We start from the raw sequence: 27,978 nt of genomic DNA on the forward strand, positions 1-27,978 counted from the left end.
ATAGATTTCATAAAAAAATTATTACAGCGTATACATGAAATGGACCCTCCCAGAAAACAAAAATTATATATGTTTACATGTAATATATACTCACACAAATATATATCAATCTATATATCAAATTATCATTGCATATAATTTTTTCTATAATTGCCATTTTGATCAAGTGCCGTTTTGACTAAGTGCCGTTTTCACTAAGTGCCGTTTTGACCAAGTGCCGTTTTGCATAATCTAGGTGCCGTTTTCACCAGGTACCGTTTGAACCATAATTCTGCATGTCCATTTTTTTAAATTTTTTTATCGATTGTAGAAAATTCGGGATCATACTGACCTAGGGTCGAAACAGTCTAGGAGCGACAGTATAAAATCCTCACAAGAAGCAACATGGCGGACACAGCACCGACTCTGACTGTTGGAGGCGACAGAACAACAGGACAGTCCGTCAGGACACAGAATGGTTTGTTATATATATTTCATGAACTCATGATATACTGTTAAAAACCTTTATGACGGTTAGAATATTCTTAATTTTCAGGATATAGTAATTTGTTATTGTTTGTGTCGTTCACATGGGAAGCACATGGGCATGGCTACCTCCAGAATATTCCTCAACATGTATGAACTAGTAGGAAGCATAATGGACTAAACTGTCTGAATGTAAACAATTCTTTAGTTTTTCATGATATAGAAGATATTTAACGACAAAAAATAGATATATATCCGATTCTAATAACAATGATCATATTTCAGTTTCCTATTTTTGTATTAAGGGGGGGGGGGGTAATCATATTATAGGTCACCATGCTCTATATGACTGTGCTCATCAAGTGTTCAAAAAAGATATTTAATTATTTGAATGAATAAAAAAATGAATATCTGCCTAGTAAAGACCTGTTGCCAGAGACAGACTGCACAGCTCAGTCCACAAAGAATAGAGAAAGTCAGCACTAATTTCTGGCCATATATGACAAACAATAATCTGTGTTTTGGAACAAGCCCTCGCCACAGTTAGAATGCCTCCCATCTGTCTGGTTCTTGTGATTTTCATGATTATGGATAATTTTGACCTAATTTTTTTTTCCATATAATGAAAGATTAAGCATTTGTTTTAAAATCTGTTTACTCATTTCAAATTTACATGCTATTTTTACATTCAGAAATTTCTTTATGGTCAGACATGTGTATCACTGAAAGGGGAGGATCCCTGCCAATGAAAATCACAGAATTAATCTCATAAAATTTATAAATAACAGACTTGTCGAAATTTTTTAATCGCTGTCTGACATTTGGTCTGACACAGTCGAATGTTTCGTCGGACCAGTCAAACTTTTGTCAGACCAGATACTTGTACGATATTTTTATGCTGGTAAAATCATATGAATAACAGCACCAAAATGTCCTTTATTATTTTCAATAGCCTTCAATCTAACAAGTTTCCTTTCTTGGGATAGAGAGTCTTTAACATAGACATAAATGACAAGTTTTATGACTTTGCTATAACAAATTTACTTAGCTATCGTCAACATGCTGCGTACGCGGCCATTTTTTCTGTGTTTGTGACCTTGAACTGCGCATCCCGATCCCGACCTTTATTAAATTAGCATTACGCTCATTTTTTTTTCAAACGGTCATCTGGACCGACGTTTTCTAAAATGTTATCGGTCCAGACAAATTTTTACCGGCCTTGCCGACAGGACCGACGGATTTCGACAAGTCTGAAATAAATGACTCTAATAATGGAATTATTCTATTTTAGTCCTTGCTGCAAGTTCCATTGCAAACATTGTCAAGAGCAGTCTTGGACCAGTTGGTCTTGATAAGATGCTGGTTGATGATATTGGAGTAAGTTTATTCAGTTTTCAGCTAAGATAAAAGAGATAAAATATGGAAATGTTCATATATCATTATTTCAGAATAAATTAATACCAAAATTCACTATCAAGAGAAAGAGTTCATAATTAAAAATTGTTATTCATAATATTTTAGGATGTCACCATAACTAATGATGGAGCTACAATCCTGAAGCTGTTAGAGGTGGAACATCCAGCAGCTAAGGTCCTGGTGGAACTAGCTGAGCTACAGGACCAGGAAGTGGGAGATGGCACCACCTCTGTTGTAAGATGATGGTCACTTTGTAATTATTTTGTATCTACCCCAATACTACAACATTGCCAAATGTTTTTCAAGAAGCTTATTAGTCAAATCTTTAATAAGAGCATGATTGTATTTTGATTTACAAAATTATTTTTATGATTAGAGAGTTGAAAGCTGGGATGAAAAATTACTAAAAGAAGGATAAAAAATAGACCTAACTTGCACACATCATTGACTGGTACATACCACAAGTTTTAGTGTATATATTTGTTTAAGTGTTGTATTTTTTTCTATACATGAGGCAGCATGAGCTAATTTTTAATTTCAATGACACTTTGTAGGTGATCATTGCTGCTGAACTATTAAAGAATGCTGACGAATTAGTAAAATGTAGGATCCACCCCACCTCAATTATCAGTGGATACAGACTGGCGTGCAAGTAAGAAATCCATGTACAGCATTGAACAAAATTATTAGTAAATATATAAGAAATGGTTTTGTGCTCTGAAAGTATATTGAAATACCTGTAAAGTTAGTTTAACCTCTATCTGATTAAATGGAAGCCATTATACAGTTCTCTATTTGACTGAAACGAGCTTGTGTAGAATAAATCCCCAGCAACCTATTTCATTTATAGAAACTAATAAAGAATAAGCTACAGTCACACCCTGTTAGCTTGAACTCAATGGGGGCAGAGAAAAATCTGAGAGGTTTCTAAGGATTCGATATACATGTATAAAAAATAGATTACTTATAGAATGTTTTTAGGAATTTCTAATCACGTTGACATATGTATGGTATTAGAGATATTGGTGTTTGAAATAATGTAAATGAAGTTCTACTGTATATACACACAAGTTCCCATTTTTTTGCTGCACCAATTCTATGTTTGTGACAGTTATACGCATGGGAAAAAGAAATTGTCAAGAATATGTGCCAGGGCTCTTGTTATTATTTAGCAAGTGCTGTGACATTTTCACTGATACACGTCCTAAAAGGTCTGAAAAGAACATGAACACATTTAAAGTAGTTTATGAAAGAATAAATATTTAAAATAATTCTCAAAATGATTTGATATCTAGTAAGTGTTCTGTGTAATCAGTTCAAAGTCATTGAAGGTTGAAATGTTTTAGTAATAAGGCAGTGAAATGCCTATGCTTACGCCACAGAGAACTCTCAGTGTCGCATAGTATATTTCAAACTGAGCCTCAGTTCATTGCATTCAGGTCGGGTTAAAGCCTTCCGAATTGGAAATCACTTACCTAAAACTAATCTACATATATGTTTCTTCAAATGCAAAGGAGCAAGATGAAGTTTTCAATGCATTTTAAAAACATTATTCTAAATTTATAATTGTTTATAAATAAAAATATGAATAAAGGATATATGCCTACAGCCTGCTTTTATTCTACGATGAAAGATGTGCAGAATGTTACCAATTTCTTAGGATAAATGCTCAGAGCACAATATTGAATTTTGTACCTTTGTTCCCATTTATTTGCTGCACCAATTCTATATTTGTGACAGTTATACGCATGGGAAAAAGAAATTGTCAGGAATATGTGCCAGGGCTCTTGTTATTTATTAACAAGTGCTGTGAAATTTTCTTGATACACGCTTTAGTTTTATAGAAGTCCAAAATAAAGCAGATTGGGGTAAATTTACTACAGTATGTACTGGTATTTTAAAAAAGTTAAAAGATTTAAAAATAAGAAAAGATTTGCGTCTCAATTATCAAGTCATTTTTCATTTTGTCAAACTTGATAGGCATGTGAATTAACTTCGGATCTGAAATATTGTGAAAATACTGTTAAATCACATATTTTCGAGGGGTCAAATTTTCATGGTTTAAGGGAAAAAAATGTGAGTTTGTGGGGATTTAATTTCATGGATGAAGAATTGTTTTATATTTAAGTACCAGGTAGGGAAAATCTTTAAAAATTTTCTTCTCAAGAACCACTGTGCAAGGAAAGATGAAACTCACATGGAATAATTCTTATGTAGTGAAGATTCAAGTTTGTTCAAATGCTGACCCCCGGGGTATTAAATATAAATTCATTCTCAAGTAGCAGTAAAATACTGTTAAATCACATATTTTTGAGGGGTCATATTTTCATGGTTTAAGGGAAAAAAATGTGAGTTTGTGGGGATTTAATTTCATGGATGAAGAATTGTTTTGTATTTAAGTACCAGGTAGAAATCTGTGAAAAATACATTTCATGGTGGATATAAATTTGTGGGTCTCGTCATACCTTGAAAACCCCAAAAATAAAACCCCCACAAAAAATTAGTGATTTCACAGTAATACATGTACATAAAAGAAAAAGTGGTTGTATCTTCTGATTTACTTTTACTTATATATCGGTGATAGAGAATCTAAAGTTGTATTGTAAAATTGAGTTTCCTATTTCTTTTCAGAGAAGCTTGTAAATACATCCAGGAACACATGACCATTAATGTTGAAGAATTAGGAAGAGATTGCATCATTAATGCAGCCAAAACCAGCATGTCCAGTAAAATTATAGGAGCGTATCCTTTCTTACATGCATTGTCATGCAAATGATGCGCTTATATTTTAATTTTTAAAACAAATAATATATCAATTATTTCAAATCTGTTCACTTGAAATTTTCCTTAGCTTTTTCCAGTGAATCTGAATTCTTTTCAAACATGGTTGTGGATGCAGCCAATGCAATCAAAACTCCAGATGGAAGAGGGGGTTATAAATATCCAATCAAAGCAGTCAATGTTCTAAAGGCTCATGGGAAGAGTTCAAAAGAAAGCATTATGGTTCAAGGGTATGCTCTCAACTGCACGGTGGCTTCTCAGGGTAAGAACATGTACATGTCTGATGTTCACTGCTGAGTTTGTTGTATTGTGGAGGACGTTCAATATTGTCTCGATAATTTTAAGTTTTCCTGGCCTTCAAGTTATTTACAAAATAAACGCTACACAAATTTTTTAATTTCCAAAATTTTTTTTTTGTTTTCAGCAATGGCAAAGAAAGTAGTAGGGGCCAAAATAGCCTGTTTAGACTTCAGTTTACAAAAGGCGAAAATGAAGATGGGTGTTCAAGTCCTGATAGAAAATCCAGATCAGTTAGACGGGGTGCGACAAAGGTTAGTGGTGTATAGGAAATATAGTGTTAAAAAAACATGTCTCCAAATTTATATTTAAGGACTTGTATTGTTTTTCTTTCTGTTTAATATTTAATCAATGATAAGATATGCATGACTTCTGTTATATTTTTAGGGAGTATGATATTACTAAGGAAAGGATACAGAAGATTTTAGCTGCTGGAGCTAATGTTATTCTGACCACAGGTGGAATCGATGACTTGTGTCTTAAGTATTTTGTTGAAGCTGGAGCAATGGCTGTCAGGCGGTGTAAAAAAGCAGATCTCAAAAGGATTGCCAAAGCTACAGGAGGTGGGGCACTTGTCTAGTTACAATGCCATTATTGCTATACAGGGTTTAAAAAAATCTTGCTTCTATCTTAGGGAGAAAAGTGGAATTCTTTGTACAGCATAGGGTAGTTAAAAGTCTCTTTTGCCAGATTCACAAACCAGGAAAAAAACAATCCTCTGTAAGCTTCAAAAGGTTTATCATAAAATATTAGTACATGTATTGGACTGTCAAGGCTTAACCAAGAGAGGGTCTGGAATTTTACAGAAATACAGGAATAGATATCACAAGTTTAAAAGGGTGATACAATAAAAGCTGCTGCTATATTTTTGACCAGTAGTAAATGATGTATAATGGTTCAACTTTTTGATGGAATTCCATTTGAAGTTTGGTCAGCCCCCAGTAAACAGTACCAGTAAATCTTGAGATAAAAATGTTCCAAGTTTTGAATGTGTTTATTTTCTAACAGGTCAGTTTGTAATGACCTTGGCAAACTTGGAGGGAGAGGAATCCTTTGATGCCTCCATGTTGGGAAATGCAGCGGAGGTTGTACAAGAACGTATTTGTGATGATGAACTTCTACTTATAAAGGGGTAGGTCTGAAAACTAAATATGATTTCATAAAAGAAGATTCTTCAGATTGTACTTTTGGTTATTAGAATATGATATTACATTAAACATGAGGAGTATTTCTTTACAGCCCTAAGGCTAGGACTGCGGCCTCTATCATTCTGAGAGGAGCTAACGACTTTATGTGTGATGAGATGGAGCGCTCAGTTCACGATGCTTTATGTGTTGTTAAGCGAGTCCTGGAGTCTAAATCGGTTGTCCCAGGGGGTGGAGCAGTGGAAGCAGCATTGTCTATATACCTAGAAAATTTTGCTACATCATTGGTACGTTAGCTAGGGCATTTTTTGTTTGTGTCATCTTTGTGATTGATTAGAAATTTAGTCAAAAGTGTAGCATACTGAAAACTTCTCTAAACCACGAAACCAAGAATGTTTAAAAAATTTATTACATTGAACTTGTTCCAGCAGTTTCCAAATTATACTTGCATGAAAATATCATTTGAAAAAAGTTTTTCTTTCCTGTACAGGGTTCAAGGGAACAGCTAGCTATTGCAGAGTTTGCACGATCTCTGTTAGTAATCCCTAAACAGCTGGGTATTAATGCAGCTCAGGACTCCACGGACTTAGTCGCCAAGTTACGGGCCTACCATAACATGTCCCAGACCAAGCAGGAACACAGGGACCTCAGATGGTAACGTCAACAAATATGGCTTTGTTATGCCCTCAAAATGAAAGGGCCAGGCAATATATTGTTACCCTCTTCCACCTGTCTTTCTGAAAATGTTGACAGAAAGGAAGCACGTGTATTTATTATCACTGATTTCAAGCAGTGACTGACCAGTAAATAGATGCTAGTATGACGACTTAGAATATATATACAGGTGACTCTCGATGGCTCGAACTCCGATCTCTCGAAGTTCTCGATCTCTCAAAGTGAACCTCCGGTTCCGTTTTTTTCCTCTATATAACTAAGCAAATTTATTCCTGATCTCTCGAACTTCTATCTCTCAAAGTTCTCTATCTCTCGAACCAAAACCTGGGTCCCGTTAAACATATTTAATTGAATTTTACTCTCCATCTCTCGAAGTTTTGATTGCGTGTGTATATATATATATATATATATATATATATATATATATATATATATATATATATATATATATATATATATATATATATATATACGCCGATCAAGTGTGAAATTGAGACTGGACTTACCTGAAAAAACAGTTAACGCCTGGGGCTGGCATGGAGGTGTTAATTGAGTGTTTACATAGATGACACTACACCTGTGGGTCGTCCGTGTATTGATATCATTAATTGGTTATTATTGGTAAATTATAAACGAATTCAGAAAAACTTATTTTGACTTGAAACCGAGAGGATAATTTTTTAGAAAAAAAATTTATAGACGTTCGTTTCATTAAGTTCCCACAGAGTATATAGACTATGAATTTTTACATAATCCCTGTAAGGCAGTTATTGCACAAGAAATTCCTTTCTCAAGGACTGAAAAATCTGATGAACACTGGTGAATGACCCGATCAAGCCGCGGAATAGCCAAACCGAAAACTGCTTGTATTCGGGTTTCATGATATTATGAAATAATTTAATTTCACTTGTATCAAGCAATTTCATTGGCTGAATCATTCAGAGGAACATATAATATTTTGGATAACATAACTTGCCTACGTCACAATGAGTTACATCAAAAACGTTTTACTCCGCTTGATGTTACTATTAAATTATGCTATATTTGAAGCCTTTTTTTTCGGAGGAAAAATTGTCTTATTGTCTACACTGAAATTAAATTTTAAGTAATGAAGCTAATTTCAACTTATGCTATACGATATAACATAACTTGGGGCAGTTTACGCTTTTTTATAAACCGCGAAACTTCAGGAATTCGCTTTATTTATTCGAAATACGGTCATTGTTGTTGATATCAAGTATATTACCTGTAAAATACGATTGAAAACGTGCAATAAGTTTATTTACATATACTTCCGGTATCTATAATAGTAGAACATCAATGATCGGAACGGAAAATTCCGGATTTTTTTAACTTTCTATCTCTCGAACCCTTCGATCTCTCGAACTTTTCTTGCGGTCCCTTGAACGAGAGAGATCGAGAGTCACCTGTAGTAAATGGAACGTGAATAAAACATATTAAAATTTAAGCAATTCTTTACCTATTCAGTATGAAATACATGGTATTTATTCTAACCTATTGTATTCTACATAGGGTTGGATTGGATCTGTATCAGGGCACAGTAAGAGACAACAAGAAGGCCGGGGTACTAGAACCAGCAATGTCCAAAATCAAGTCCCTCAAGTTTGCCACAGAGGCTGCTATCACCATTCTTAGAATTGATGACATGATTAAACTTATAGATCAGAGTCAGGGCCGAGGTAAAACTTACCAAGATGCCCTAAATGCTGGAGAGCTGTAGATCCAGGATCAACAATTGACTGATTAATAAATCCATGCTTTTTGTGAACAAAAAAACCCTGAATATGTATATGCTTGATTAAATGTAATTTATCCTCCTCATATTTTCTTTTTCTTTTTGAATTAAAGTGCAGAAAACATTTAAGATATTTGGCAATACTGTATACTGGGGCAAAATTGTTTGCAAGCATTATAGGGTGAAAATAACTCTGTATACAGGAAGCTTGAAAATTAAGGTTGTGAAGTTCAAGTTGTCTTACTAGACATCAGAAACAGTCTGGAACTATAGGATCATTATACATTAACAAGTATCCTGATCAACAGGATGCAAATTAAATTCATTCTTATCTTCAGTGATATTTCTCTCCTGCAAACAGAAAGAAAGAAGTATTTCTGTTAATACCAGGTGCTAGTAAGAAGGATTTGTCACAAAGATCTTCTACACTGTACGAAAAAGAATAGAATAGACTTAACATTGATGTATATTTCTATAGTAACTATAATTCATAACCAGAAAATTTTTATTAAGATTGTTTTATTTATATGTACAGTTCCGTTCCGATGAAAAATCGTCTGGATACCGAAGCATCTGGATACCGGTATACTGTTCCGATGAAAATCGTCTGGATACCGAAGCATCTGGATACCGGTATCTGGCGTCCGGATATCTGAAGGTCCATTGTATACATTTGGAAAGATGAAGTATTATTGCTAAAGAGCTGTAAATATATGCTGATTTTCCCTCAATTTATTTTGTATCACTAATGTTAATGATAGAGTTTTGTAACATCTATAAACTGTGAAAACTTGGGCAAAATCTATCTAGAAATGAACTAGATATGAGGTCTAAAAATAAGCATCTAGGAAAAACAAGATGTATTTATCAAATACTGATGCATCCGGATGAAGGTTTAAATTTCTCTTATGCAAGTCAAACTCCGAGGTCAAAATTATTGGTATCAATAGGAAGGTCTTCACAAGGAATACACTTGTAAAATAAGAAAATCTAGTACTAATTATTCAAAAGTTATGGCCAAGGTTAAAGAATTTTACAAAATGGGTCAAAGTTCAGAAGATCATCATGACATATTGTGTCAAATATGAACCCCCTACAATATGTCATTCAGAAGTTATTACCAAAGTTGATTTTTTTAAAATTAGATAAATCATAAAGGTCAAGGTCAAGGGGTCAGAAATCATAGCATGTTCATAAATATCGTCACATGTAAATGTAATGCACAGTTTAAATATGAAAGCCCTCTCTCTTCTCAATCAGAAGTTATAAGAACGATGTGTTTGTAAAACACTGATGCCCCCGTATGGCAACATAGCGAAGGTTAAGCTTTCTCAAATGTAGATCAAATATGTTGGTACAAGGTTAGTGTTAAAGGTAGGACAAAGTCATGGTCAAAGGGTCAAGGTTGTTGGTTTCTAAAGAAAGGTCTTGTCTCAAAGATAAAATATAGGAAGCATGAAAGTGCTGGCCTTTCCTGTTCAAAAGTTATGGCCAAGGTTTAAGCTTGTAAAAAGTAGGTCAAACTCCAAGGTCAAAGGGTCAAAGTTGTTGATATTTAATGAAAGGTCTTTCACAAGGATTATGTGATTATGTGAGGTTTGAAAGCTATAGCCCTCATTGTTCAAAAGTTTTGGCCAAGGTCAACATTTGTAAAAAAGTAGGTCAAAATCCAAAGGGCCAAAGGTCTTGCTATCAAATGAAAGGTCCTCTCACAAGGATTACATATGTTTGACCCACTTTTACACAAAATTCTGAACATTTACTTTGGTCATATCCTTTGAACAGTAGATACTAGGACTTTTGTACTTCATATATGTAATTTTTGTGGAAAGACCTTTCATTGGATACCAACAACTTTGACCTTTTGACCTCAGAGATTTCTATTTTTATGAAAAAACTTTAACCTTGGCCATAACTTTTGAAGGGTGAGGGCTAGTGCTTTCATACTTCACATATGTAATAAAAGAAAGATCTTTCATAGGATTTCAACAACTTTGACATTTTTGACCTTGGAGGTTTCCCTACTTATGAAAAACTCTAACCTTGGTCATAACTTTTGAACGGTGAGGGCTAGTGCTTTCATACTTCACATATGTGTAATCCTTGTGGGAAGTCCTATAATGGATACCAAGAACTTTGACCCTTTGAACTTGAGTTTGACCTACTTTTTAGCTCTACTGGTCAGAGAACAGAAGAGCTTATGCGATAGTAATGCGTCCGGCGTCCGTCCGTCTGTCCGTCTGTCTGTCTGTCTGTCTGTCCGTCTGTCTGTAAACAATTTTTCAAAATGCTACTCCTCCTACAGTTTTGGTCTAATTTTAATATAACTTGGCACACAAGTAGACTATACCAAGATACATAATTCTGTGTATCGGTTTTTGATTTCGATGAACGGTGTTGCCGTGGTTACTAAAAATAGAAATTTCTGTGAAATTCTTTCAAAATGCTACTCCTCCTACAGTTTTGGTCTGATTTCAGTATAACTTGGCACACAAGTAGACTACACTAAGATACATAATTCTATATAGCGGTTTTTGATTTCGATAAACGGTGTTGCCGTGGTTACTAAAAATAGAAATTTCTGTGAAATTCTTTCAAAATGCTACTCCTCCTACAGTTTTGGTTGATTTCAGTATAACTTGGCACACAAGTAGAATACACTAAGATACATAATTCTATGTATCGGTTTTTGATTTCGATAAACGGTGTTGCCGTGGTTACTAAAAATAGAAATTTCTGTGAAATTCTTTCAAAATGCTACTCCTCCTACAGTTTTGGTCTGATTTAAGAAATAAGGTATCATTTTTAAACATCTATCGGGATATAAAACTAAATTCCATAAAGCCCGAAGGGCTTTATGATGAATTTAATCTCGTACCGACCCGTATTTATAGCCCGATAGATGTTTTAAAATGATACCTTATTACTTATATTTACATTTGTGACTAATTCATACTTTATATTTGCATAATTGTGACTTTTAACGTGTGAAATGCATTATTTTTCAAACCCAACGGCAAGTATGTAATTCACTGAACGCGCGTCGACCCTTTATGACGTCACTGAGAAATTACGTCAAACGATTATCCAAACGCACATCTATGACCTCTTGACCCCATACCTGTATTTATACAGTTATGCATTCCTTTCAGTAGTGTTATATAAAGGAAAACATTTGCAAATGTAAATATTTCAGTATAACTTGGCACACAAGTAGACTACACTAAAATACATAATTCTGTGTATCGGTTTTTGATTTTGATGAACAGTGTTGCCGTGGTTACTAAAAATAGAAATTTCTGTGAAATTCTTTCAAAATGCTACTCCTTCTACAGTTTTGGTCTGATTTCAGTATAACTTGGCACACAAGTAGACTACACTAAGATACATAATTCTATTTATCGGTTTTTGATTTCGATGAATGGTGTTGCCGTGCTTACTAAAAATAGAAATTTCTGTGAAATTCTTTCAAAATGCTACTCCTCATACAGTTTTGGTCTGATTTCAGTATAACTTGGCACACAAGTAGACTATACTAAGATACATAATTCTGTGTATTGGTTTTTGATTTCGATGAACGGTGTTGCCATGGTTACTAAAAATAGAAATTTCTGTGAAATTCTTTCAAAATGCTACTCCTCATACAGTTTTGGTCTGATTTCAGTATAACTTGGCACACAAGTAGAATACACTAAGATACATAATTCTGCATATCGGTTTTTGATTTCGATGAACGGTGTTGCCGTGGTTACTAAAAATAGAAATTTCTGTGAAATTCTTTCAAAATGCTACTCCTCCTACAGTTTTGGTCTGATTTCAGTATAACTTGGCACACAAGTAGACTACACTAAGATACATAATTCTGTGTATCGGTTTTTGATTTCGATGAACGGTGTTGCCGTGGTTACTAAAAATAGAAATTTCTGTGAAATTCTTTCAAAATGCTACTCCTCCTACAGTTTTGGTCTGATTTCTGTATAACTTGGCACACAAGTATAATACACTAATATACATAATTCTGTATATCGGTTTTGATTTCGATGAATGGTTTTGCCGTGGTTACTAAAAATAGAAATTTCTGTGAAATTCTTTCAAAATGCTACTCCTCCTACAGTTTTGGTCTGATTTCAGTATAACTTGGCACACAAGTAGACTACACTAACATACATAATTCTTTAAGCGGTTTTTGATTTTGATGAACGGTGTTGCCGTGGTTACTAAAAATAGAAATTTCTGTAAAATTGTTTCAAAATGCTACTCCTCCTACAGTTTTGGTCTGATTTCAATATAACTTGGCACACAAGTAGACTACACTAAGATACATAATTCTTTCTATCAAATTTTAATTTTGATGAACGGTGTTGCCGTGGTTACTAAAAATAGAAATGTCTGTAAAATTGTTTCAAAATGCTACTCCTCCTGCAGTTTTGGTCTGATTTCAGTATAACTTGGCACACAAGTAGAATACACTAAAAACATAAAGAGACTTTATCAGCGATCATTATTCTATTCATTGCTGTTGTAAAGTTTCAAATCCCAGCTGCTTAAGTACTTTTCTCTTCCTTTGCTATAAGTTCAAACCAGTAGAGCTTCAGTCTCGACAGAGACTTCTGGTTTTTTTTTAATAAGTTTTTTTTATAATTTTTAACTTTGGCCATAACTTGGAGATTTCTGTACACAAGAAAAAACTTTATCCTTGACCTACTTTCATATTTCACAAAGAGAATCCCCTCCTTTGTATTTCCAGGGAGAATACCCTACTTTAGGTACCAATATATTAAATTTGCATTTAAGAAAAGTTTAATCTTCGCTATGTTGCCATATGGGGCATCAGTGATTCACAAAAACATACTTTTCTTTTCTTAAAATGTTAATTTAATATATTAGTATCAAAAGTAGATTATTCTCACTGGAAATACAATTGTAAAATATGAAAGTATGCCAAGGTTAAAGTTTTTTCTATAACTATGGAAATCTCCAAGGTCAAAAGATCAAGGTAATTGGTAGCCAATGAAAGGTCTTTCCACAAAGAATACATATGTGAAGTATGGAAGACCTAGCCATAACCCTTCAAAAGTTTTGGCCAAGGTTAAAAATTTTAAAAAGAAGGTCAAACTCTAAGTTCAAGGTCAAAGAGTCAATTCAATAGTCTTGGTATCAAATGAAAGGTCTTGTCACAAGGATTAAATATGTGAAGTATGAAAACACTAGCCATAACCCCTTAAAAGTTGTTATCAAGGTTTGATTTTTAAAAGTAGGTCATGGTCAAGGGGTCAAAGTGTTCTTGGTATCCAATGAAGGATCTTCTCATAAGGATTATATATATGTGAAGTATGAGACCACTAGCCCTAACATTTCAAAAGTTATGGCCGAGGTTAAAGTACAAAAATATCCAATGTCAAAAGATCAAGGTAATTGGTATCCAATGTAAGGTATTTTTTTTAAAAATAGGTCAAATTCCAAGGTCAAAGGTCTTGCTATCAAATGAAAGTTCTTGTCACAAGGATTAAATACGTAAAGTATGAAAGCACTAGCTCTAGCCCCTTAAAAGTTATGGTCAAGGTTTGCTTTTTAAAAGTAGGTCAAATTCCAAGGTCAAGGTCAAAGTTCTCGGTAACTAATGAAGGGTATTCTCTCAAGGATTACATATGTGAAGTATGAAAGTCCTATCCCTTACCGTTCAAAAGTTATCACCAAGGTTAAAGTTTTTTTCATAAGTACTGAAATCTCCAAGGCCAATGTCAATAGGTCAAGGCTATTGGTATCCAATGAAAGGTCTTTCCACAAAAAGGTATATATATGAATATAAGTGTCCTGGCATCTACTGTTCAAAAGATATGGCCAAAGTAAAAGTTTAGCATTTTTGTGTAAAAGTGGTTAAAACTTCAAGGTCAAAAGGTCAAATTTGATGGTACCCAAAGAAAGGTCTTGTCACAAGGAATACACATGTGAAATGTGATATTCATAGCTCCACTTAATCAAAAGTTATGCACAAGGTTAACGTTTTTAGGACAAACAGACAAACAAACAGACAAAGAGACAGAAAGACGCAAGAGAGACAGACAGGAAAACAACAAAAACTGTATTCCCCGAAACTTTGTGTCTCTCAAATTTTACATGTGTATTCCTTGTGATGGAACCTTTTGACCTTGACCTTAGAGTTTGACCCACTTTTAAACAAAAATTTCAAACTTTTACTTTTGCCATATCTTTTTAACAGTAAATACATGTGCCAGGACATTTATACTTCACATATGTATATTTTGTTGAAAGACCTTTAACTGGATACCAATAACTTGACCTTGACCTTCGACATTTCAGTACTTGTGAAAAAACTTAAGACTTGGTTATAACTTTTGAAGGGTAAGGGATAGGGCTTTCATACTTCACATATGTTACATCTTGATGAGAAGACCCTATACTGGATACCAATTACCTGGACCTTTTGACCTTGACCTAAGAGATTTTTGTACTTATGAAAAAACATAACCTTGGTCATAACTTTTGAACGCTAAAGGCTAATGATTTCATGCATCACTTATGAAATTTTTGTGAGAAGATCATTCATTGGATATCAAAAACTTTGACCCTTTGACCTTGACCTTTGAGTTTGACCTACTTTTAAAAGGCAAACCTTTGACCATTACTTTTAAAGGGCTAAGGCTGGTGCTTTCATGCTTTACATATTTAATCCTTGTGACAAGACCTTTCATTTGATAACAAGACCTTTGATCTTGGGTGTTTGACCTACTTTTTAATTATTTTTTAAACCCTGGCCATAACTTCTGAACAGTTAGGGTTGGCTTCCATACTTTACATAGTACGTATTTTTGTGGCAAGACTTTTCAATGGATAGTAATGACCTTGATCTTGAAGCATGTGAAGATTTCCGTGAAAAAACTTTAACCTTGGCCTACTTTCATATTTCACATTGTATTTCCAGTGAGAATACCCTACTTTTTAGGGCTGGGTATTGGCCAAAGATTTCGTATTGCGATATATTGCAATATTTTTAACTGTATTGCGATATGTATTGCAATATTTTAAACGTTATAAAAATGTCATTTTCGTATAATATTAACATTAATTTACATGCAAAATTTACATAACTATAATCAGTAAGCAAAAAGAAAAAAATCTTGTTGATTTTATTAGATTTCTGCTTTGAAATACACCCATAAAACAGCTTCTGTTTTACTGTTTGACTTAATAACAACCTGTCAAACATTTATTTTTATATTTAATGATGAAATTCCTTAGTCTAAGCGTTTTGCCAATATACCGATATTACAGAAACGTATTGCAATACGATATTTTTTGTCACTGTATTGCAATATACAGAAATATCGATATTTTTGCCCAGCCCTACTACTTTTGGTACCAATGCATTTAAGCAAAGTTTAATCTTTGCTGTGTTGCCATACGGGGGCATCAGTGTTTCACAAACACATCTTGTTTATTGAACAGGTGCCTGTGATTTATAATAGAGATTCCTGAAAAATTACATTAGGAAAATTTTATCAGAGATCTATATAAATACTGAGTATCTATTTATGTCTCTGTTTTCATATATAAAGCACATTAACAGTGAAAGGGGGGCTAAACGAACAAAAAACATATGTCAACAATTTTTTTCCATATACATGTATATACTAAATCTTTGCCAAAAAAGACGTTCCGACGCCCATTAATAATTCCGGATTTAAATACGTTTTCTCCCCGAATGTTACAACTCATTCGGAACTTTCTCGCAATTTAAAAAGACCCGAGAAATCTTGTGTCGTCCTAGCCTTAGTACATAAGTCCTCGAACCGCTTCATGCTTCACCGGATATCGCAGTGGAGTAGGCTGTGACGTCATAGCTAGTGTCGTCCCAGCAACCCAACCGCGTCAAAGTGTTTCAAAACATTATGTGAAATAAGAAAAACATTAATTTTAAAACTTTGCTAAGTTGTTGGAATAATATTCAATAATGTCTGGTTCCAGGTAATATGCTGCTTTTACTGAAATAGGTCAACGGAATATTTTTCGATTTGAATTTGACATTTACTAGAATTTCCTCTGTTATTTCATCAATCCTGCATTAACGCTGTATAAATAGTGTATCTTACATAACACGTTATATGTTGTAAAGTAAAACTGCTTTGGTGTATCAACATGACATATATGGCAGTTGATATGTAGTTTTAGGAATGTAAAATAGGCACTTATCAAGTTGTCATGTGTCACCTGTAAATCATGCAGGTCCAGCACAATCTCTTGGTTGACGACTTTTCATGAGAACCGAATTTTTTAATGTTATTTTGTCTTGTTTGACTGGTAATGCAGATATCCGGATGCTTCACATATCCGGACAAATTGACTAGGAACCAAAGCGTCCGGATAAATGAGGCTCCACTGTAGCTTTATTAAGCTATCAAAATATCTTGATAAAGCTATTCATATGCAGTTTTTTACAAAAGTGTTTATTACAAAATCTCTCAAGGAGATGCATTTGCCATTTGGTGAGTGATTTTTTCATGCATTATATTCAGAAGAATTAGTTTAATATTTCTATTGCACCAAGGTGCGATTTTTTGCACATACTGAAAAAATAAAACATTTGAGAAAAAAGTCTGATAAAATAGCTTAATTAATCAAGCTATTCTGGTTAGCTTAATAAAGCTAAATAGCTAAATCAAGTTTTATAGCTTAATCAAGAGATTGTGCCAGACCTGTAGATGTAAATGTGATTATTATTTTTTTTTAAAGTTGAAATGAAGTCAACTATTCATGTTCAATCCAAATTATATTCGTTCCCTTTATCCTAGTAACTTTTGTATATGCATTTTGTTTATTCAGTGTTGTTCCACACACACCCAGAAAGAAAACAGAGGCATTGCCATCCATAGATGCCACAAATGAAATACAGGATCCACTTGATTATTCATTTTGTCGTCTAAATAAAGTAGAGGGTAAGGGATAAACACATATTTTCTTCGGGCCTTTCTCTATTGTATGCAGCAAATTAAATATTTTTCAGAATAAAAAGAACCTGAATGCATGAACGTTACTTATTTTATTTATTTAATACACATTTTACATTTCATAGATGCACTAGATGAGGAGCCCAGATCATCTCCAAGAAAGAATCAAGGCCTAAACGAGGATGGCAAATCTACAAGTCGATGTCTCCGTTTAAACAATAACAGCCTTCAGACAATAGAACGACTTGGTGAAGTCATCAATGCCAAATTTGAAAATCCCAAGAATATTGCTTGGATCGATTTGTCTTTCAATGAACTCACAACTGTTGATCCGGTAAAATATAGCGATAATTTTTCTACAGGCATATGATTGGACTTACCTTATAAGTGGAAATTTTAGTGAGATGCAAATTTAGTGATTTCTCCTTAAAAACTGGTATTTTATTTTTGGCGAGAAGTAATTTTAGCAATTTTAAAATGCTCACTAAAAAAAGCTAGTACAAATAACACCCAATTTATTTTTAGCGATATTCAATTTTAGCGATCTCAACAGCCTTGCTAATAATGCCAAAATTAAATCCTTGCTAAAATTTCTACTTATACAGTATTTCCTTCTCACTTAGTTTCAATGGGGTCATTTCTTCTGATCTTTGTTAGGCCTTAGGTTAGAATAGATACACACAAAAGATTACAGAGGTAAAATAATGGCTATACCATTTTCCCACTGCTTTCTTCCTTATTTCCTTCTCACTTAGTTTCAATGGGGTCATTTCTTCTGATCTTTGTTAGGCCTTAGGTTAGAATAGATACACACAAAAGATTACAGAGGTAAAATAATGGCTATACCATTTTCCCACTGCTTTATGCAGCCAAGGACAACCCTTTTGGGCCATCTTTGAAATAATCTTTGCCCTCTTCCAACTCAGGATAAAAAACTTGGATTGGTAGGTAGGGGAGATTTTTTTTTCTCCAAGAAATTTTAAACATCAATGCTTATTGCTGACTCTTCAAAATCTTGTAGTAGGAAAGGAGAAATGCACGAAAAAACATATGGCTGGACCGGGAATCGAACCCGGGACCCCTGTATTACTAGTCAGGTGCTCTAACCACTGAGCTATCCAGGCCGATATCCACGGTCCGTAAAGCCTGAACTTCTACATTCCTCCCTCCTTAAACAGTCTTCGACCTCGAAGACATAAGTTCTAGGGCCCTGCCAGGTATTACTAATTTACACATACACTGTAACCTGAACAAAGCCCCCCACACTGGCCACCAAGTGTAGTAGGAAAGGAGAAATGCACAAAGAAAACATATGGCTGGACCGGGAATCGAACCCGGGACCCCTGTATTACTAGTCAGGTGCTCTAACCACTGAGCTATCCAGGCCGATATCCACGGTCCGTAAAGCCTGAACTTCTACAATCTGTTAAAACTGAAGGTACTTTAATATCACTACAGATCTATTATAATCTTGAGAATAGTTGATGTTTTATTGAGAAAATTTCAAAATGAATAAAAAATAATGATTTCCTAAAAGTTAAATACAGTACTGTTTTGAGCCTGCCCATTTTTAGGCAGTCAGTTGGGAGAGGGCAAATAAACAATTTTTTTAAGATGGCCTTCATAAATTGACTATCTTCTTTTTTTTTCAAAGAACTCTTTCAATCGTATTTGTATTTCTGATTTCAGATATTTTTACCACATTAATTATTTCATGTTTTGAACCAAACCAAAAGCTGCCTTATAACCATTATGACTATCATAAACATTTACAGTAAAACTCGTTTAGTAGTTAGTACGAACACGGATATAGTGAATTCAGGGATATAGCGAAGTTTTTCTGGGTCCCCGGCAAAATTCTTAACAAATCTTTGTAAAATTTTACAGCTATAATGAATTGTGATATAATGAATTTACGGATATAGCAAACTGATTTTGAGCCCCGTTGGGTTAAATATAATGAAATTTACATCTTTTATAACGAACTTTCAAAGTTTATAAAAAGTTTGATAAATTGAACTGACCTTATTTTCTTTTAGCATTTGTACTTAAAATTCAATTCAAAATAAAACCTTGGTTATCGAAGATATGTTTTGTAATATTTGCTTCCCTAACATATTTAGTAGTAATAACTGAAGGAAAACATGCATATTGTGAATTCCCTGTAATGGTTATACGAATTCGTTATACGGATATAACGAATTACAGATATAGCGAAGTTTTACTGTATCTCAATTTCAAGCTGTCTTATAACCATTATGACTATCATAAACCTTTACTATAATTTTTGTAGGTTCTGTTAGAGTTTACCGAGCTTCAGATCTTATATCTCCATGGCAATCAAATAGCTGACATTAAAGAAGTGGCCAAGCTTTCTGCTCTGAAGAATTTACGAAAGCTGACAACCCATGGCAACCCATTGGAGAAAGCAAAGGTATGAAAGAAATGAAAAGTTGCTATATATAATTGGGGAGTGTTATGTATTGAAAAGTTATTGTTTGGCCTATGTAGATTTTTGTTAAAGTTGTTTATTTCTTGGAAAGTTTAAAGAGCTGCAGCACTATTTGTAAAACATTAAAATCAACAAAAAACCTTGAAATATAACGACTCAAGGAAACAAAAATGCACCATTTCTGCTTTGCATTGTAAAAGCCTCTACATTTATTGAAGATAAAAACTGGGTTGGAGTCATGAATCCTGGGAAAGATGTATAATGTTTATAGATTTCCTCAGAAAGTGTACAATAGAATAGTTTATATAAATTGTAACTTTAATAATAAGCCTCATTAATTTATGACCATAGCTTATACAATTGTTGAGAAATTTGGTTAATTAGTTTGCATACAAGTACTCATTTTTTGAGACATAGAATTCAACTTCAGTGGTTTAATAAATAAGCAGTCATCTCCTTTTGGTTTATTCTTTTAATTTCATTATTTTGATGCTGTATGACATGATCTTTGGTGTCTGATCAGGGTTACAAGTACCAGATTCTGGCAATGATTCCACAACTTCAGGCCATAGATTTCAGTCGGGTAACAAAGTGTGATCGAAAAACATCCGAGGTCTGGAACAATCTTCACAGTGCTCCAAAGAAAAAGAAAGAAAAAATAGAGGATGACTGAGAATGTTACAAGGGATGCTCATTTTATTGTTTTATATATTGTTAAAGTATATTTCACATGCATTGTAATTTATTTACTTATTGGAAAAGTACAGATTCACCTAATAATTATTAAGAGTTTACATTACAAAGTAATGTAAATGTTAAAAACTTTGCATTTATATTTTAGTCAAACAAAATGAGAGTTATTTTTAGTATTTAATTTGATAAAAGTTCACTGTTGCCATGTTTATTTCTGTGATATTTTAAATTGAACAGACTTTTTTGTGAATTTTACAATAATTCAATAATTTGCTATTATAATTTGAAAATTATTTTTATACTTGGGTGTAAAAAATTTAATTAAGACTGACATGTACAATGAAAATAAAGTCACGTAAAACATACCAGAATGGGTTAGTATTGATGTTTGCAGAGAATGGGTTTACACTCTGTTTATATTTAGAAATTGTTTGCTCTATTATTCCAAGCGTTCCGACTGGTTAAAATGCATTATTTGAACACATTTTATAGTAATTTAATTACAAAGGGACTAGGCACAAGTTCGGAAAACATTAATGCCCTCTCCCTACATGTAGATTACAAGTTTAAATCGTGTTAGTTAAACATGAATTTAAAAGAATACAGTATTTGCAAAAGTCGAAAAAATGATGCATTTTGAAATGCATATTGATCTGATGTTTCCAAAAAACGGAAATTATCTTCTATTAAACAATGACAGTGTTGACTTTGCATAGTTATTACAAAATTATTGATGTTCCGAATGAACGAAATGCAGAGTACTTTAGTTCTAAATATTGTAATTATATATTACACAGTGTAATTGTTAAGAAGTACATGTAACAATCATACATGTTTCCGATGATGGATATTTATGTACTCTATGTTAAAACAAATTTGATGACTTTCCATAAATGGATGAAAAATAATAGTATATTAATAAAACAAAATGTAGCCGCATTAAACATGTTCAAAGATAATTTCCCTCAAACACTCTGAGTAAAAGTAATACATTGATATTAAACAATACATGTAAGTAAAATTTTATATCTATATGTAAATTTAAATCTTGCTTTTATTATTTTCAAATTCGATCTGGCCTGTCAAACTTTTCTAAAATAATAATAGTATAAAAAATGTAGCCCTTTCATCCAGTCAATCCATAAATATATGGACTACACAGAAACGCATACCCATGCTCGATTGATACGCTTTTTGTTGATCTTTCAAGTTAGTAATGCAGTTCAGTCATGATTTGCAAACTTGTGTTGCATCTGGTGAAACAACAACAAACACATCAAAGTACATGGTTTATTACGAAAGCCTATTAGAATCACTCTAAAGAGAAAAATTGTTTTAAAAGGCGTTATAACGCCTTTTGAAAAGGCGTAGTAACGCGAAAAAAGGCGTTATTACGCCTTTCCATTCAAAATGGCGTTATTACGCCTTTCCAAAAGGCGTGATTACGCCTTTCCAAGAGGCGATATTACGTCTTTCCAAAAGGCGTTATTACGCCTTTTAAAAGGCGTTATCATATACTTAGTAGTAAATACACCGATTCTGCACGGTGTGATACGGGTGACGTCACAATACCCCATATCACGGCCCGGTCCGAAAATCCATATCACGTATCGGACCGGCGGGCCGAAAATCCATATCAAACCGGAAGTAACGCTTGTATTAAGTTCAAAAGTTAATTTACTTTATTTTATTTAAATATTCATGTAAAATATTTCTTTAATGACATCTGTGGTCTTATTTTTTTTTTCCAGTTGCCGAAAATTGGCTCTTTTAGATTTTAAAGAAAAATGTCATAAACAAGCACGAAACATTCTTCAATGACAATATATGAACTCGCACATTAAGTATTTTAAATATATGATAAATAGAATACTACATACTAAAATCCATATCATATGTCACATCAGCCCGAGTGGCCCCATATCAGCCCGAGGGCCGAATAGTATGTAATATTATATAAATATTGCATGTAGTTGAGTGTAACATTGAAAATTTTCACCCCAAGAAAACCATTGTCAACCGAGGCGCAGCCGAGGTTGACAATGATTTTCGAGGGGTGAAAATTTTCAATGTTACACTCAGCTACATGCAATATTTATCATATTATACTGAATGTTTTATACAAATACATATTACAGTGAACCGTACGCGCATAAATTCCGCGCAGTCGCTATTTTTTGGAATACCACCCGTCGTCAAGCAATGTTGACTGTTGCTACGCAGTAGGGCGTGGTTTCATTATTCAGCGGGTAGTAGTGTTTTTTATCAAATGTTTCTCGACGAATCAGATTCAAGTAATTTACATGAAAGTATGATATTCTCTATTTATTGCACCTTTTTAAAAGGCGTTATAACGTCTTTCCAAAAGGCGTTATTATGCCTTTCCAAAAAGCGTTTTTACGCCATTCTAAAAGGCGTTATTATGCCTTTTCAAAAGGGTTACTACGCTTTTTTAATAACTATTATTTTGCATCTAACAGGCCTGTGCTTCTAAAGCCTCCCCCCCCCCCAACTACCACCACCTCCACTATACTGGCCAAACTCCTGGGTGACTTCTCGGTAAAACTTTGTTTATTAAATGCAATAGTTTGCCACAGTTTTACACACTGCAACAAAATGTTCAGGAACTTAGCAACCAACAGTTAATTATAATATTTAAACTGTACAAGACTTTTCCCAAAAAAGTGTGTATGTGTGGAGGGGGGTTACCCCATTTGCATTCGTACTACTGGCCTACTTGAAAAGGAAAATGGAAAGGCGTTATTTTTATGTTAATAAATATATGAAAGATTTAATTAAAACAATCTTTATTTAAGCAATTCTCTATATTCCTGCAGATCTCACTGACAACTGTTTGCATTCGTATTAAGAGAAGGCAACACTCTACTTGTGAAGATACGATATACTAGTAGGCAGATGTATCTTGGAGCTTTGCTTGCCATGTATTAAAATTCATGTCATTTGAAGATATTTTTCTCTCTTCTTGGAAAAAAGCAGGCAGACTATTTGCTATCTGTTTAAATTATTTTTTGAGAAATTAGTCCTATTTTCTCTTCATCTGCCATAAATACAATAATCATAGGTTAACTTTTGAAAGGAATTTGATGAATTTTTTCCATGATAAATATTTATTAATTAAATATATTAAATATGTCTAATACTCAAAAAGTTAAACTTTGCTTTAATAGCCATTGTCCAGAAGTACTGAAAATAACAAACTCATTTATTAAAAAATGTATTACATCTAGAAATGACTGCATAACATAATTATTTTACAAATGATGTACAATTTATCTATGATTATGTATAGCCTTACATTCTATATCAGATTATTGTTTATATATAATGAACAATTGATGATGTGCCTTTGCCAATTATTGTAATTGTGTTTGTGCCAATAAATATTTGTATTTGTATATCAAACTGTGAAATTCATGTCCCAAAGGTAAGATTTCTGCAACACCCCCCCCCCCCACTCGCTTGGGCTATATGAAAATAAAAGACGTAATAACGCCTTTTGGAAAGGCGTAATAACGCCTTTTTAGAAAGGCGTAATAACGCCTTTTGGAAAGGCGTAATAACGCCTTTTTAGAGAGGCGTAATAACGCCTTTTAAAAGGGCATAATAACGCCTTTTAGAATGGAAAGGCGTAATAACGCCTTTTAAAAAGGCGTTATAACGCCTTTTAAAAAAGCGTAATTATGCCTCTTGGAATGGAAAGGCGTAATAACGCCTTCTTGTAAGGTGGGTCAAATACATGTCTATTATATAAAATATGAAGGAAATCCCCCCTCCTCCCACCCAGTCGAGCGAAGAAAAATGAACATGCAAATACTGCATTGAGATGTATTTTTCTAGGGACCAGGCAAAATTTAACACAATGATGGGACCAGTACAAAACAAAATTCTCATTTTAAAAAAGTATGTGTCCCATGGCATTCGTGTTTGAAAAAAAAATATCTGTCCCATGCCTTAAGACTTAATAAAAGTCACTGTCCCATGGTAACATCTTGATTTCAGTGGAATAATTGGAAAAAAAACAGAGTCTTTCAAATTACAGATATTTCAAATATCGATAAAGTTTTTGTTTGTTTGTTTGTTTGTGTTTATACTTTGTAATATTATCCATTAATTTGAACATTTATGTTGCCATTTTCAGAATCCTTTGTTTGACTTTTGAAGATATAGATATTTTTAAATAAAATGAATATCTCTCTTAGGTTAAGTACTGTAACTCATTAAAAAAAAAAAGTACGTGTCCCATGGGTACTGAATGCTAAAAATATTTTTGTCCCATGGTTTTCTTCGATGAAAAACTCTTTGTCCCATGCCTGTTTGTACCGGTCCCATCATTGTGATAGATTTTGCCTGGTCCCTTATATATGAGCAAATGACACAAAACCTCAACTCAGCGGTATGGGTAAGGTTCCAGGCTTCCAGCTTCTTTTAGTACCATTTTTAAAAACTGAAACATCGCATTAATAACCCTTAAATGACCCTTATTTGACTGCAACAAAAGTTGGGGGCAGACTTTCAATGAACATTTTCTATAGAAGACCTTCTCTTGAACCCCCCCCCCTCCCCCTGATGCTACTGACATGCCTGTAATACTATGTTTCGACCCCACTCAAAGCACCAAACCTTGTACATGCCTGTATATTTTACAGTGTTGTAAAAAAAAAAAAGACCTGAGTATGGCACGCCAAATTCACAAAAATGATATAAACATAGTTTCACAGTTGTTAAACTAGGTTTATCGGTTGTAAACTATAGTTTACGGACTGTAAACTATAGTTAACAACGTTAATCTATATTTTACATCCGTAAACCATAGTTAACGCGATAATCTATGTTTCACAACCGTAAACTTTACTTAACACTGAAAACAATGCGATTGCAAAACATAGATTATCTGATAAAAACAGTTTCACGATTTGTAAACTATAGTTTACAAACCGTTAACTATAGTTAACGATCTGATAAATATAGTTTCACGATTTGTGAAACTATGATTAACAACTCTTAAATATAGTTTACGATTGTAAACTATTATTTACAAACGTGAATCTATATTTATCAACAAAATCTATTGTTAACGCTTATTACAGACAGATAAACTTAGATTATCATTCGTAAACTATAGTTAACAACCGTTAAATATAGTTTTACAGATGAAAACTATACTTAACGAATCGTTAACTATAGTTTACGGTTTGTAAACTATATAGTTTACAGTCGATAAACCTAGTTTATCAATTGTGAAACTAGGTTTATCTCATTTTTGTGAATTTGGCGTGTAAGAAATCAAACGACCAATCTATAATTAAAATTAGATGCTCCGAATCCGCTACCGCTAATTTTAGTTAGATTGTCAAATGGCACAACTTTTATAGCGAAAGCTTTCAGAAAAAAATAACATTATAGATAAATATTTAGTGTAAAATGCAATTATGACTCACTAATGACCATATTCTGTATATTCGGATTTATTTCAGAATCATCCACCCGAAATACTACCGACTCGCATTAACAATCGGAATCATTCTAAGTACGTTCTAACCTATAGTGCTCAACCGGAAGTGTAAAACTGCTTTGGCATTTTATCATCATCTTCAAACAAATCTTGCTGTTCATCTACATACTGTAGAAATGGAACAGGATTGCACTGAAAATTCACATTCTAGGAATGTATTGGACACGGATATTCAAATTTACGAAGAACTAGAAATGAAAGTTGAAGAATACGACCCATCATATGAACAAGACTACGGTGAACATTTTTTGGAAGAACAAGGGCCTTTAACAGAACCATTTGAAAATGCAAGGCAATCCAATGACAACTCCAAATCTACTTACCCAAGGGGACAGTTGACAATGGGACAAAAACGAGAAATGTGTATTTTCAAGGAAGAAAATCCTAAATACACAATGAGAAAAATTAGGGAGCACTTCCAAGAAAAATGGAATCGCCATATTGGTCACTCAACAGTAAGCGACATTTTGAAGCTCAAATCGAAATATTTAAGTCTCCCGAAGTTGAGGGAAAACTGTCGGAGAATCAGAAAAACGAGGAACTTCGATATGGAAGAAAAACTCTACAAATGGATAGTGGATAATAATATGCGCGGCATTGGGATTACAAACAATGCAATAAAAGAAAAGGCACAGTCTCTAGGGGAAGAATTTGCAGTCGATGAAACTTTCTCGTACTCAAATGGATGGTTACATTGTTTCAAAATAAGATATGGGCTCAATAAAAGAAAGATAGCCACAGAGACAAGCCCTATAGTAGTAGGATCACAAATTGATTTCATGAATCAGATACATTCAGAATTGAAATTTTATGACTTAAATGAAGTGTACTGTGTTGAGGAACTAAAGCTCATTTATAACTTGAAGCCATATCGTCAAGCATCAACTATGGCAAGTGTCGTAGTAGGTTTGTGTTCAAATGCTAATGGATCAAACATGCTAAAACCTTTTGTTTTCATGCCACCATCAAATGCAAAAAATCTTGGAGAAGGATTTCAGCCAGACAACTATGCATGGTTCAGGATTATCAATAGCAAGGATGCAAATCTCTTCTCTGACTGGATACTTGATTTAGATGAACAGTTAAGTGCCAACAAAAAGAAAGCTCTGCTTCTACTGAAATTTTCTCTCCAGCATGAAGAAATAGAAGGTGGATTAAGAAGCATAAAGCTTATGTATCTCCCTCAAAGTGTTGAAGAAGTGAGTATGAATAATCCGTTTGATGCAGGGTTACTGGATGAATTTAAGACCCGATATAGAGGTTATTGTCTACAGCATTTTATTGAACAGCAGTCTAAAGGTGAACAGGAAAATGTGGGATTGAGAGATGCTCTAAGATACATTTACAATTCCTGGATTACTGTTCCCCCACAGACTGTCCTGAAGTACTGGCAGCAGTCGAAGTTGTTGTCCTGTGTAGAAGTGCTGAACATTCCATCCAACACAGGAGAGAATATAGGAGACGATGCACAAATCTTGCTGCGAAAACTTGAGGGAGATCACAAAATGACCATAGAGCATTACCTTAGATTTGAGGAGATAAATAACATTACACTGCAGAGTGAAATGAGAACAGAAAATAGAGGGCAGGATACGGAAGCAACAAATGAATGTCCAAGAGTCTCTTGTACTGAGGCGAGAGAAGGACTTTTAAAATGTATCAGATTCACCGAACAGACAGAAAACGCTACTCAGAAGTTACAGACGATGTGGAACATGATGAAATGGTTGGATAAACAACAATAAACTTCCTGTAAATTGGTCACTGTCACATTCCTGTAATTCTTATACAAAGAACAT

General features: G+C 33.8%; 3 protein-coding genes and 2 non-coding genes across 5 annotated transcripts; 3 read left to right on the top strand and 2 right to left on the bottom strand.

Annotated features, from left to right (window-relative positions):
• The first annotated feature begins 345 nt into the window (after nucleotides 1-345).
• Nucleotides 346-8,621, top strand: LOC134234057 (T-complex protein 1 subunit alpha-like). Its single transcript, XM_062716103.1, has 12 exons — nucleotides 346-457; nucleotides 1,757-1,842; nucleotides 1,987-2,115; nucleotides 2,436-2,533; nucleotides 4,513-4,623; nucleotides 4,743-4,924; nucleotides 5,087-5,213; nucleotides 5,347-5,522; nucleotides 5,968-6,091; nucleotides 6,199-6,391; nucleotides 6,595-6,758; nucleotides 8,313-8,621. The coding sequence occupies exons 1-12, from the start codon at nucleotides 385-387 to the stop codon at nucleotides 8,518-8,520; spliced, it is 1,671 nt and encodes a 556-aa protein (XP_062572087.1). The 5' UTR covers nucleotides 346-384; the 3' UTR covers nucleotides 8,521-8,621.
• Nucleotides 8,622-16,397: 7,776 nt separating this feature from the next.
• LOC134234079 (leucine-rich repeat-containing protein 51-like) lies at nucleotides 16,398-20,859 on the top strand. Its single transcript, XM_062716144.1, has 5 exons — nucleotides 16,398-16,521; nucleotides 17,377-17,489; nucleotides 17,627-17,835; nucleotides 19,795-19,935; nucleotides 20,477-20,859. Exons 1-5 carry the CDS (start codon nucleotides 16,508-16,510, stop codon nucleotides 20,624-20,626), a joined length of 627 nt encoding a protein of 208 aa, XP_062572128.1. The 5' UTR covers nucleotides 16,398-16,507; the 3' UTR covers nucleotides 20,627-20,859.
• On the bottom strand, nucleotides 18,553-18,626 carry Trnat-agu (transfer RNA threonine (anticodon AGU)). Its single transcript has one exon. It is a non-coding gene; the product is annotated as a tRNA-Thr (tRNA).
• Trnat-agu (transfer RNA threonine (anticodon AGU)) lies at nucleotides 18,815-18,888 on the bottom strand. The gene has a single exon. It is a non-coding gene; the product is annotated as a tRNA-Thr (tRNA).
• Nucleotides 20,860-26,295: 5,436 nt separating the features above from the next.
• On the top strand, nucleotides 26,296-27,924 carry LOC134234074 (uncharacterized). Its single transcript, XM_062716139.1, has one exon. It carries the CDS (start codon nucleotides 26,296-26,298, stop codon nucleotides 27,922-27,924), a length of 1,629 nt encoding a protein of 542 aa, XP_062572123.1.
• The last annotated feature ends 54 nt before the right edge of the window (nucleotides 27,925-27,978 follow it).

This window comes from Saccostrea cucullata, unplaced genomic scaffold (assembly GCF_032062105.1).
Source record: "Saccostrea cucullata isolate Sc308-1 unplaced genomic scaffold, CSIRO_AGI_Scuc_v1 ctg221, whole genome shotgun sequence".
In the NCBI taxonomy this organism is placed as follows: Eukaryota; Metazoa; Mollusca; class Bivalvia; order Ostreida; family Ostreidae; genus Saccostrea; species Saccostrea cuccullata.

Bases quoted from the DNA above. Each gene is read 5' to 3' on its own strand.
- LOC134234057 (XM_062716103.1), top strand. From the start codon at position 385: ATGGCGGACACAGCACCGACTCTGACTGTTGGAGGCGACAGAACAACA. The intron at 2,116-2,435 runs GTAAGATGATGG...GACACTTTGTAG, and splicing joins GAGATGGCACCACCTCTGTT to GTGATCATTGCTGCTGAACT. The intron at 6,092-6,198 runs GTAGGTCTGAAA...ATTTCTTTACAG, and splicing joins GAACTTCTACTTATAAAGGG to CCCTAAGGCTAGGACTGCGG.
- LOC134234079 (XM_062716144.1), top strand. The intron at 17,836-19,794 runs GTAAAATATAGC...TAATTTTTGTAG, and splicing joins AACTCACAACTGTTGATCCG to GTTCTGTTAGAGTTTACCGA. The intron at 19,936-20,476 runs GTATGAAAGAAA...GTGTCTGATCAG, and splicing joins ACCCATTGGAGAAAGCAAAG to GGTTACAAGTACCAGATTCT.
- LOC134234074 (XM_062716139.1), top strand. From the start codon at position 26,296: ATGGAACAGGATTGCACTGAAAATTCACATTCTAGGAATGTATTGGAC.